At 35.7% G+C, this 13369-nt stretch overlaps 1 protein-coding gene across 1 annotated transcript in view; it reads left to right on the forward strand.

Annotated features, from left to right (window-relative positions):
* LRP1B (LDL receptor related protein 1B) overlaps positions 1–13369 on the forward strand; it is a 1676205-nt gene that overhangs the window by 1189875 nt on the left and 472961 nt on the right. The window contains exons 41-42 of the mRNA XM_068543688.1: positions 33–157; positions 1446–1817. Of these exons, the coding sequence (XP_068399789.1) occupies positions 33–157; positions 1446–1817 (497 nt within the window). The remainder of the gene's footprint in view (positions 1–32; positions 158–1445; positions 1818–13369) is intronic.

Below are 13369 nucleotides of genomic sequence, written 5' to 3' on the forward strand. Positions count from 1 at the left end.
TTGTTGATCACGTATGTTCAATTTCTTGGCAGAGCACATGCCAACGGGTCCATCAGAAGGGGCCACAAGAATGATGCCACAGAAACTGTAACCATGAGAACGGGTCTTGGAGTCAACCTGAAGGAGGTTAAAATCTTTAACAGAGTAAGAGAGAAAGGTCAGCACTTTTGTATGATAAATATGTTTTATGTTATTTCTTTCTCTTATTTTTTTTTTTGACATTTATTTATCAAACTTAAGTTAGGGATTAATTCTTATATGAGTCCAAAACCTCAAGACCCTATTTTTTTACATCTAATTTCCTACAAAAATCATATAGTAGCCTAATGAAATGAATATATAATAGTTCATGGATAGTTTTGCCTAGGACAATGCATGTATATGGACATGTTATATACCTGGTATGGCTTCAGTATAGGTTTAGACTAAGTAATATAGAAACACTTGATAAATATACATATTCAACGAAGTATACAAAGCACAATTAGGATATTAGAGAGTAAAAAGCAGCCAAAATGGTTTTTTTGATTATATATATATATATATATATATATATATATATATATATATATAATATATATATATATTTTTAATAGTCACACACTTTATTTAGAACTAACTAAATATGCCACATTACTTGGCCCAAAAGGTTGTTTTCATGTCAGATTATATTTTAATACATAAAGTGATGATGGCTCCAGAAGGTTGCTATTAGTGTGAAATAAGTCCAGAGTCATCATTTCTTTAAAATATGTTTTGAAACTGATATTACATGATTTGGATTTTTTTTTAATATCACTTCCATTAAGATAATGTTCATTTTAAGTGTCCATTAGAGTAAATTGTAATTAATTTTCTTGACATCAAAGGAAGGTATAATAATTTTGGAGAGGATGATGAATTCATAGAGGAGAATTAGTCTGACGTAGAAATCTTAATATCATGTTACATCTTCACTCAAAACTGGAGTGAAAAACTTATGCCCAATATACTTAGGAAGGTAGGCACAATGGAGCCATAAATTTCTTTGATATCTTATATACTTCAAAGACACCGAGTTTAAGGTACTGCATATTTCTTTGGTGAATGCAGTTCATGTTTTGAGTGAATCAGTTACTTGTACCAAAGATTACAATATATACAACCTATTGTAATCTCAGTATCAAGTTTCAAAAGAGTTATGCACTTAACTGGATGATTAAGGGAAATTTTTTATGCTTCTCTTTGGATGGTCAGGGGAGCAGAAGAATGTGATCTTTGAGATAAAAAATCCCAGGTTTTAAACTGAAGTGATTAAAAATAGCAGTACTTTATAGTGTTTGGATTTATACTGACCAGTCTAAAAATTAAGCATAAAATAACCCAGAATATTCAACATTAAATTTTTAATATTTTTCTAAGAAAAAACACAAACATGCGTGTGTGTATCTTTTTCCTCTCCCTAGGGACCAATGTTTGTGCCAAGGACAATGGGGGATGTCAGCAACTCTGTCTTTATCGAGGAAATTCCCAGAGAACTTGTGCTTGTGCCCATGGATATTTGGCAGAGGATGGAGTTACTTGCTTAAGGCATGAAGGCTATTTGCTGTATTCAGGGAGAACAATATTAAAAAGTATACATCTTTCTGATGAAACCAATTTAAATTCACCAATAAGGCCATACGAAAATCCACATTATTTCAAGAATGTCATAGCTTTGGCTTTTGACTATAATCAAAGAAGAAAAGGCACCAACCGAATCTTCTACAGCGATGCACACTTTGGAAATATACAGCTTATTAAAGATAACTGGGAAGACAGACAAGTAATCGTTGAAAGTAAGTACAACAATTTATTTTTAAACAGTTTGGTGGAAACAAGTATCATTTGGAGTAGTAGAGAAATTAGAGTGGTAATTGCATGTAGCAATTATATTTTCCTAGAGTTTATATTCAAGAATGAGTGAAACTATAGCATCCAAACCCCCAAAAGTCAAAGAAGTAATTAACTGCTAGCATGTACAGTGTGAATATTATGATTATTAGCTTCTAATCATGGAACGTTCAGTATATTCCTTTATAACGTTTCTTATAAATAAGTGTATTAAAATTCATGGAAAATAATTTTTCAGTATAAAACTTACTAATTTTATTTTCTTCCAGTGGGTGAAATTATATCTTTAAGAATATCTACCTAATTATATTCAGTGAATTTTATTTTCTCAAGTATCAGATTTTTTGTGTGCATATATATGACAGTCTTGATGAGAAAATGTTATTAAATAATCTAATATTTTAAAAATATTTTTAATATTCTACAGGACAATACTTTTAATATTTTACAGGACTCAAACATAATATTGTGTGAATTATCTACATGTTATAATTTAGAGAAACCTCTTTCCTGTCATCCAACTTTTACAGGGACAATCTTCATATTCCTCATTCAGCATCTCTCTCTATCTCTATGTGATTTCCATATATTCCTCACTTTCCCAATTTCACTATACTGATGTCAGTCTTTTTCATTACTTTTTAAATTGCAAAATAATACATAAATTATAAAATGTTCAAGTAATATGGATTTTTAACTGAAGTTTCTGCCTCATCCCTGCAACATCAATTCCATTTACTTACTCGTAAGTGACAGCTGTTATGCCTCCAGAATTTTCTTTAGGTATGTGTATCATTTGTAATTACAAAAATGTAATGATACAATATTCACCTGCTTTTTTTCACTTACAATATATCTTTAAAAGCTTTTAAGGCTATTTAAGATAAGGCTCTATCTTATTCTTTTGAAAGCCTGTATCTATCCTATACTAAGAGTAAACTAATTTATTTAACCATTTTCTCACTGACAATCATTTAGGTTGTTTTTGGTGTCTTATCACTACCTACAATGTCACAGTGAACATCTGTGCACATAAATATGTTTTTTCACACATGTGAATATTTCTTTAGCGTAGAATCCTAGAAATAGAATTGCAAAATCAATCATTGTTTTATTTATTTATTTTTTTTAGAACTGGTCAAATTTCTCCAAAAAGACCATATCAATTTATGTTTTCATTAACTGTTTATAAAAAGATCCATTTTCCTACACTTTTGACAGTGATTTTATAATTTTTATTAGCTTATGACTAATATGTAAAAATAGTCAACTTATGTTAATATACATTTACCTGATAACTAGTGAGATCCAGCATCTATTCATATGCTTACTCATGTGAAAAACACATCAAACTCCCTATTGTACATTGCCATCCCATGCTAAGCCTGTCACAATTTTGTTCTTTCAATATTTAATATCCTCACAATCCTTTTTGCCTATTCAAATCTGAAAGCCTTTCCAAATCAGTTCAAGTGTGTACTTTCAAGCATATACAAATACACATTCTTGTTTCTTTATTCTCTAGGTTACTATACTTGTTGATAATTTCATAACAATTTGTATATTCCAGCACATGCCATTTTGGCTTCCCTGTGTGTGTGTGTATATATATCAAGATGCAACTATAACCGTACTGATCATAGAGTTGAGACATATTCGAGACTTACTGATTCTTTGGGTATATCCCTATGAAGTTTACATTATAATTCTCTTTGGTCCTCCCTCCATTTTCCTAGACTGACACAATTCAGAGTTGGAAGTGCTTATGTTGCATCTGTAATCTATTAACTAACATTCATTTTCTGTGCTCCAGATTCTTTGTCAGTCAGGTACCCTGGGTATAAAGATGAATATGAGTCCATAGACCTTTAGAAGCCATAGTTTAAGAAGAAAACTATGAGTAAACAGACATTGAAATTCACTAGAATCTATAATATACTCAAGGCCTAGAGAATAAATAATCTTTCTGGGGAAGCGTAGAGGATGCCACTGAGATGAGTTGAGGAACTGTAAGGGATCAATAGGAGTCTGTCTGTTGAGCCAGGTGGAGAAGAGAGGAGGAGGAAGAATTTTAGACCAGTGGTCCCCAAATGTGGTTCCTAGGGTCTCCCAATACATGTTCAAGGAGTCTAAGAGATCAAAATTATTTTCATAATAATACTAGCTATTTGCCTTTCCACTATGTTGACATTTGCACCAATGGTGCAAAAGCCATTGTGGCTAAATTGCTGGTACCTTAGCACTAATCAATACAGTGGCACCAAACAGTACTAGTAGTCATTGTATTTTTCACTGCCACTTAATAGCAGGAAAAAAAAAAAAAAAAAAAGAGCCAGTTTCACTTAAGAATGTCCTTGAAGAAAAAGTAAAATAATTAATTTTATTAAATATTAATCCTTCAATACACATCTCTTTAATATGCTGTGTGATATTATAAAATACATATAAGGAACTTTGATGCATTCTGAAGTATAGTTGCCTGAAGGATACCATGTATTTCTGTCATTATTTGAGATTATGCTTTTTTTTTAAGGAATATCATTTTTTACTTAAAAGAATGAGGAACAGACAAACTATGGTTATTCAAACCTGGGTGTATGGCAGACTAAATACAATGAGTCTGTCACTCCAAGGAAAATGACCTACATTATTTATTGCAAATAATAAAAATCAAGATTTCAAGTAAAAATTAAAATTTTCAAGACTTGTATCCACCACAGTTAGCTTGGTAGCTTCCCAACACTTAAAGGTTTTTCTGATGAGATGGGTAGTGATATTACTAGTGATTCGGGGTGGGGAGGTGTTGCATGCTGAAATTGTCAGCATTTGGAGGATATGCATAACTCAGGGAACCAATATTTTCCAAATGACGTGATAAAATCATGCCTGGGTAAATGATCCATTCAGAGTATAAGATAGACCAATGAATTTTAATGTAACAGAATAGGAAAAGTTCATCACTATGGTTTCTGATTCCACACTGAAGCTAACCTTTAAGTAACTACCACTTGTGTTGTTGTAGTATAAAATCATATCCAGAATAATCTGAAAAGGCTATTAAAACCCTCCTTCCTTTTCCAACTTCACTGCTGTGTGAAGCTGGATTTTCTTCACAAATTTCAACTAAAACAACACAACAGATTGTACGAAGTAGATGTGAGAATCCAGCTGTCTTCTAGTAATCCAGACAGTAAACAAATTTATAAAATGATAAAACAATGCTGTCTTCTCATTTTAAAAAAATACAGCTATTTTTGCAGATGTTACTTATATTAATATGCAGTCAATTCATTTTTGTTTTTTAAAATATATTAATACATATCAAAACAAATTTTTTAGTTTAAATTTCTAACACAATAGCTATAGATGTAACTCACATACACAAAAATTTTGCTGGAGTCTTCAATACTTTTTAAGACTGTAAAAGTCCTCAGAACAAAAAAGATTACAAACTACTCTTCTAGACTAAAGGCTCAGAAAATTTTAAGTATAAAGACATGAAAAAGCACAGGGTAGACAAGGAGTGACATATCATTTGGTATGATTAGAACATGGGTTGCATGGCATGAATGGTGTGAGATGAGGCTATCGAGTCCTAGAGAGAAGTCCAATATTGAAGGATTTGGTCTGCCAAGATAAGAAGTACTAAAGAAAAAAAAAGTTTCATTGAGATATAATGTACATACCGTACAACTCATTCATTAAAAGTGTACAGTTCAATAATTTTGGGTATGCTACATTATTAATAATTACATTAATTTTAAAAATTAGGTAAAAAATATATAAAACATAACATTTGCCATTTCAACTTTTAATGGTACAATTCAGTGACATCAATTACATTCATGATATTGTGCAGCCATCACTGTCTATTTCCAAAACTTTTAAAATAAATCTATTTATTTATTGGCTGCATTGGGTCTTCGTTGCTGCACACAGGCTTTCTCTAGTTGCAGCAAGTGGGGGGGGCTACTCTTCATTGTGGTGCATGGGCTTCTCATTGCAGTGGCTTCTCTTGTTGCGGAGCACGGGCTCTAGGCATGCAGGCTTCAGTAGTTGTGGCTCACAGGCTCTAGACCGCAGGCTCAGTAGTTGTGGCACATGGGCTTAGTTGCTCTGCAGCATGTGGGATCTTCCCGGACCAGGGCTCAAACCGGTGTCCCCTGCATTGGCAGGTGGATTCTTAACCACTGTGCCACAGGGAAGTCCCTCCAAAACATTTTTCTCTCTTTAAACAGAAACCCTGTTTAAGCAATTACTCCCCATTCCCCCTCCCTGTATTCTCTGGTAATCTTTCATCTATTTTCTTTCTCTATGAATTTGGCTAGTGTATATATTTCATATAAGCGGATTCATACAATATATGTTTTGTTGTGTGTGGCATAATTCACTCAGTATAATGTTTTGAAGGTTAATCCATATTGTAGCAGGTGTCAGAAGTTCATTCCCCTCTTTATGGCTGAATAATATTTTATTGTATGTATATACCACATTTTATTTATCCATTCATCTGTTTATGGACACGAGTTTCTACCTTTGGTTATTGTGAAAATGGCACAGTGAACACTGAGATACTAATATTCAAGATAAGGAGTTATGATTTTCTTTAGTAGATGAAGGGAAAGCAATGGAGTGTTCTAAGGTAAGTATATAATAGGACTTTTGTTTTATGAAGATAACTCTGGCTATGTTATGTTTGATGACATTTAAGAGATGCCATGGGAGGTTGCTGCTGAGTTACAGATCCTATTTATACCATGGTAAATTAAACTGAAAACAATTTAATCAAAGTATATACATATTTCTGTTCAGTAGTTTGCCTTTTTGTTTGGTTGATCCTTTCCTTCACTGTACAAAAGCTTATTAATTTGATACAGTCACATTTATTTTTACTTTTGTTGCCCTTGCCTGAAGAGATAGATGCAAAAAACTACTGCTAAGACCAATGTCAAACAGTGTACTGCCTATGTTCATCAGGGATATTGGCCTGTAACTTTCTCTTTCTGTACTGCTTTTATCTGGTTTTTGTATCAGTAATGTTGGCTTCATAGAATGAGTTTGGAATTGTTCTTTCCTCTTCAGTTGTTTGGGATAGTTTGAGAAGGAGAGGTATTAACTCTTCTTTAAAGGTTTGGTAGAATTCACCTGTGAAGCTATCTGGTCCTACACTTTTGTTTGTTGGGAGTTTTTTGGTTTTTTGTTTACTTGCTTTTTTACTGAGTCAGTTTCATTACCAGCAATTGGTCTGCTGAGATTTTCTAAGAATTTATCCACTTCTTCTAGGTTGTTCAATTAGTTGGTGTACAATTTTTTGTAGTACTCTCTTACTATCCTTTGTATTTCTGTGGTGTCAGTTGTAAGGCTAGATTGTTTGCGATTTTTCAGTCATTAAAGTAGAAAAGTTTTTCTATTCCTTTCTGTTTATCCTTCTTGAATCCCTATAATGCAAATCTTAGTTTGCATTGTATTGTTCCAGAGGTCTCTTAAACTATACTCATTTTTAAATTATTCGTTCTTCTTGCTCTTCCAATTGGGTGATTTCCACTAACCTGTCTTCCAGATTGCTGATCCTTCCCCTTATTATATTTTTTATTTCGGTTATTGTATCCTTTGGTCCTGAGTGGTTCTTTTTTTTATATTTTCTCTTTGCGGAAGAGCTTGCTGAGTTCATTCACTTGTTTCCCAAGTTTGGTGAGCCTATTTGAGCTTTTTATCACATAAATTGCTTATCTATGTTTTATTTAGCTTCTTTTCTGAGGTTTTGTTTGTTTTTTTATTTGAAATATATTCCTTTGTCTCCTCATTGTGCCTAAGTCTGTGTTTGTTTAGGTACTTAGAATAATCAGCTATGTCTCCTAGTCTTGAAAGAGTGGCCTTATGTAGAAAGTGTCCTGTTGGGCCCAGAGGCACAATCCCCTGTGGTCACCAGAGTCAGGTGGTCCAGGGCAGTGTGTACTTTTCCTGTGGGTGGTTGGGCTGTGACTGCTGCAGGTGCACTGGGGGTAGCCCCCCAGGCCAGCTGGCTGTAACCTCTGACTCTAACTGTTGTGGGCACCCTGATGGGTGGAGCTGACTCCTCCCCAAAGTGGTTGCTGCTTTGGAGGGATGCAGTTACCAGCTGAGGACACCCACAATGTGGGATGGCCCCTCAGTGCATGAGCTGCTTTGGAGGGACACCATTGTCATCCAAGGCAGCTTGCCAGGTTGGGCAGAGAAGGAGCCACTTTGGATGAACTTGCCAAAGTAGGTGAGCTGGGCAGGGCAGGTCCTTGGGAACACTGGGACAGGGTGCCCAGCGTTGTTAGCTGGGTTGATGGATAATGACAGAAATGGTGCCTCCCAGCACTAGGTCAGCTAGGTAGAAGGAGAGTTTAAAAACATGTTGCCTTTCAGCACTTCTGTACCTGGAGAAAGTTCCAACAGATTCCTGCCACTCTGGCACATGCCCTAAAATCAGTCAATGAATCTCATGACTCAGGTGCTTTTCAAGCTACTGCCTCTGCACTGGAATCTGGAGTGAGTTTGTGCACCAGCTCTTCAAAAGCAGAGTCTTGGTTTCCCACAGCCCTCCAGCTCTCTTGGACATAGTCCTCAGTGATTTTCAAAGATGGGGCTCTTCTTTCCAGTGCAAGTCCCCTGGGATGGGGAGCCCAAGGTGATGCTTTGAACCCTTGCTCCTCAGGGAGCACCTCTGCAGCTCTGATATTCCTGCTGCTTGTGTGCCACTATACTAGTTGTGTGGGTTCTGATTAGAACACCATTCTGCTCCTCCTCCTCGTCTTGATGTAACCTTTTCTTTATACGCATAGTTGTAGAAAATCTATTCTGCTAGTATTCAGGTTGTTCTCAGAAATAGCTGTTCCACGTGTAGTTGTAGTTTTGGTGTTTCTGTGGGAGGAGATGAACTCAGGCTCTTTGTACTCTGCCATCTTAATTCAGAACCCCTTTGATATTCTATTTTGATAAATCTGGAAAAACATTTCCTTTTGATACATCTTTTACCAGTTAGTTAGTTAGTTACCAAAAAAGTAAATTCACTGACATGTGATTAAGTATTTAAAGATAGAAGAGAGTTCTAAATACCTTCAGAAATCAGATTTAGGTTTAGATCCTTTATATATCTGAATATGGGGAAAGGATAGGATGAAGGCTCTCTCCTTTATCTTTCAATTCATGTAGAATGAATTTTTTGTATAAAAGATGAGATGAAGAGCCACTAAATACATTTAAATGTGTATTACATGCTTACGATGTGCCATAGATTATTAGGTAGTGGCAAATAAAGATGAAAGGTCTATGTTTTTTAACCTCTGGGAACTCCAAGTATGGCAAAGGGAAAATGCCGTGTTTCACTTCTCATACGTGAAGAGTCAAGACTGTTGGTCAGCATGATATTAAAAATTAAAACACCGAGGTTACCTCTGGCTTTCAAAACATAGCATGATTGACGATAATTATAAAAAATAAAAACTAAGAAGAGATTCATAATTTCAAAAAACAAACTAAGATTTTCCTTGAATAATAAGCGAACAGAACAGAAATACAATGCAGTTAGAATGACTGAAACATCAGACTTCTGAGCCCTAGAATATGGATCCTACAGAGGAACAGGAGCAAGTTTAAAGCCTGCTTGAGCCAGGGACGGGGGTGAGGCTGCCACATAGGAAAATAAGGCTGAAGTAAAGCTGTGCCATCTCCTTCATATACCAATGTCCTATATGACGTTTTTGCCATAGAGGCTTAGAGAATACAGAAACAATCCTGTGACTAACATCAGTCTTTTACAGGTCGATGGCTTTTCAAGTTCTCACAGGCCCAGTGGAGCAAAAATCCAAGGGAATTATGAAAGACAGGGCTGCAGCTGAAGGCCCAGGGGCCAAGGGAAGGCAACTGAACCAACAAACTACAGGGAATGAGTGCTGGAAGAGAGGTTAAAAAAATTACTTAGGGAGAGTCTGCAAATTCAAATTCCACAATAGAGGGACTTTAAAGAAATACAGCTAAAAAAAAAAGTGCACCAACCAGCAGATGAGTGAGTGAAAACAAATAATAGAACAATTAGAAGGAGACTTTTATAACTTTTTGGGGAGTTCATCAGAGAGGAAAAGGAATACATAAGAAGGAATTTATAAGAAGTACAAGAAATGGTGAAACCAAAGAGGCTAAAACTATGTAAGAAAAAAATAATTTGAATGAAAACAACTAAAAATCTTAGAACTGAAAAATATGGTCAGTATAATAAAAATTAAAAAGAAATCCCAATTGATAAAGTTTATGTTGGACTAGTCAAAGTGAGAATGAACCAATGGTATGATAATCAGTGAGGAATTAATATGTAAATTACAGCAAAAAATGAGAGCAGTTGTGAAACTTGGAAGGTAAGTTGGTAGGTTCAACATGATTATAGCTAGTAGAGGTCAACAAATGACAAAGAAGAGAGAGAAGGAAAGAAAAATATCATCCAAGAAACAATAATGGAGTTTACTACAAAAGAGGAAATAAATGGGTCCTTAGATTGAAAATGAATTCTGAGTACTGAAAAGAATCATAAAATTAAGTCAGCAATCAAAGTAAAATTTCAGAGAATCATAAAAAAAGGGAAAACCTTAAAATGCTACCAGAAGGAATAGAGAGGTTATCTACAGAGGAACAACAATTGAATTTAAGCAGGCATCTCACCAGCAGCATTAGAAATATGTTCACACTCCTAAGGAAATATATAATCCTATAACTGACTAAACTGTTGTTCAAAATGAAGGGAAATAAAGATTGTTCCAGACATACAAAATCAGTAACAGTGCATCAACATATTCTCACTAAAAAACAAACAAAAATACCTTAAAATAATGGCTTCAAACTTGACCATAATACACATTAAGTAGTGAAATTTGTGTTTTACATTATGACTTGGTATATATGTTTCAGTTTTACAGATTAATATCTTTATTCCATAGGATTCATTCTGATGTTTTGTTTTAGCCAATCAGAGCAGTTTATCATTTAAAAAAACAACATGGCTTAAAATAAGGTCAAATGGTTTCCTTACATTCAATAACCAGTTAAAACACGTAATTAAGCAAAACTTCTCTTAAACTGGAAATAAAAACAAAGGATGCACAAGATTGTAATAGAGAAAATTATAAAATATTAGTGGACATAAAGAATGACTTTAAATAAAGGGAGAAAATGTAATTTTCATGATGCGAACATTTGATTTCCATAACTATGGAAATTTGCCCCAAATTATCTGTAAGTTTAATGCAATTAAAAATGCCCAAGTAACTTTTTTCATGCAACTTCATATGCTGATCCTAAAACACACGTGGAACAGCAAAATTCCAACACCTAAGGCAATTTTGAAAAAATATAAATTTGTAGTCTCTCCTTGACAAGAATTTCACTTATTATAAAGTTATAATAATGAAAACAATGTGATATTATTAAAAGAATAGTTAAATGGAACAGAAGAGAGGGCTTAAAGCAGATCCACACATACATGTCTTGTAAATGTTTTTGTTACCAAGTTGATATTACAAATCAGTTGAAAAATAATGAACTGCATTTAATAAATTTTGCTAGTACAATTTGCATGCAAGAAATAAGTAAAATTCTATCTCTAGCTTATACTGTACTCAAAAATGTTTCAGTTGAGAAAGATGGTGAAGTAAAAGGACCGTGAGCTCACCTCCTCTCACAAACACACCAAAATCACAACTAACTGCTGAACAACCATCAATAAAGAAGACTGGAATCTACCAAAAACAAAAAGATATTCCTCATCCAAAGACATGAAGAAGAAACCATGGTAGGAGGGGCACACTCGCAATATACTCAAATCCCATACTGCCCAGATTAGCAACCCACAAACTGGAGATTGATTATATTGCAGAAGTTCTCCCACAGAAGTGAAAGCTCTGAGCCCCACACCAGTTGCCCCAGCCTAGGGATCCAGCATTGGGAGGAGGAGTCCACAGAGCATTTGGCTTTGAAGCCTAGCAGGGCTTGATTGCAGGAGCTCCACAGGACTGGGGGAAACAGAGACTTCACTCTTGGCGGGTGCACATAGGTCTCGCAGGCACTGGGACCCTGGGCAGAAGCAGTGACTCCAGAAGAACATGGGCCAGACCTACCTGCAAGTCTTAGAGTGTCCCTGAGGAGGTGGCAGATGGCTGTAGCTCTCTCTGGGGTCATAAAAGCTGGTGGCAGACATAGCAGAGACCTACGTGCACTCTGGCTTCAGCCAGACATTTTGGGTCTTTGGTCCCAAGACCTGGCCCCACCCAACAGCCTGTAAGCTCCAGCGCTGGGACGCCTCAGGCCAAACAACCAACAGGGTGGGAACACAGCCCCAGCCATCAGAAGACAGGCTGCCTAAAGACTGAGCCCACAACCACCTTTAGACACACCACTTGACATATCCCTGCCCACCAGAGGGACAACACCTAGCTCCAAACTCTAGTGGGCAGCCGCCAGACCCTCCCACCAGGAAGCCTGAACAAGCCTCTAGACCAGCCTCACTCACCAGGGGAAAGACACCAGAAGCTAGAAAACCACCATACTGCAGCCTGCCAAACTGAGTCCATAAACACAAGTCAGAACCTATTCTGGGAACAGCTGGTCCTTGGCCCTTGAGTGATGAAGGGGAGTGTAATGCTGGGACACATAAGACATCCCCTATGGAGGGCCACTTCTCCAAGGTTGAGAAATGTAACTAAACTACCACATACATGAAAATACAAATAGAAATGTGAACAAAATGAGATGACAAAGGAATATGTTGCAGATAAAAGAACAAGATAAAACACAAGAACAACTAAGTGAAGTGGAGATAGGCGATCTACCTGAGAAAGAGTTCAAAATAATTATTGTAAAGGTGATCCAATAACTCAGGAAAAGAATGAATGCACAGAGCGAGAAGTTATAAAAAGATTTTAGCAAAGAGTCAGAAAATATAAAGAGCAACCAAACAGAGTTGAAGAATACAATAACTGAAATTAAAAATATAGTAGAACGAATCAATAGCAGACTAAATGAGGCAGAAGAACGAATCAGTGGGCTGAAGACAGAATGGTGGAAATCACTGCCATGGAATGGAATAAAGAAAAAGAATGAAAAAAATAAGGGCAGTTTAAGAGACCTCTGGGACAATATCAAACGCACTAACATTTGCATTATAGGGTCCTAAAAGGAGAAGAGAGAGAGAAAGAGCCTGAGAATATTTGAAGAAATAATAGCTGAAAACTTCCCTAACATGGGAAATGAAACAATCACCCAAGTCCAGGAAAAGCACAGAGTCCCATACAGGATAAACCCAAGCAGGAACATGCCAAGAAACACATTAATCAAATTGACAAAAATTAAAGACAAATAGAAAATGCTAAAAGCAACAAGGGAAAAGCAAAAAATAACATACAAGGGAATTCACATAAGGCTATCAGCTGATTTTTCAGCTGAAACTCTGCAGGCCACAGGGGAGTGGCACCATATATTTAAAGTG

This window comes from Eschrichtius robustus, chromosome 5 (assembly GCF_028021215.1).
Source record: "Eschrichtius robustus isolate mEscRob2 chromosome 5, mEscRob2.pri, whole genome shotgun sequence".
Classification (NCBI taxonomy): Eukaryota; Metazoa; Chordata; class Mammalia; order Artiodactyla; family Eschrichtiidae; genus Eschrichtius; species Eschrichtius robustus.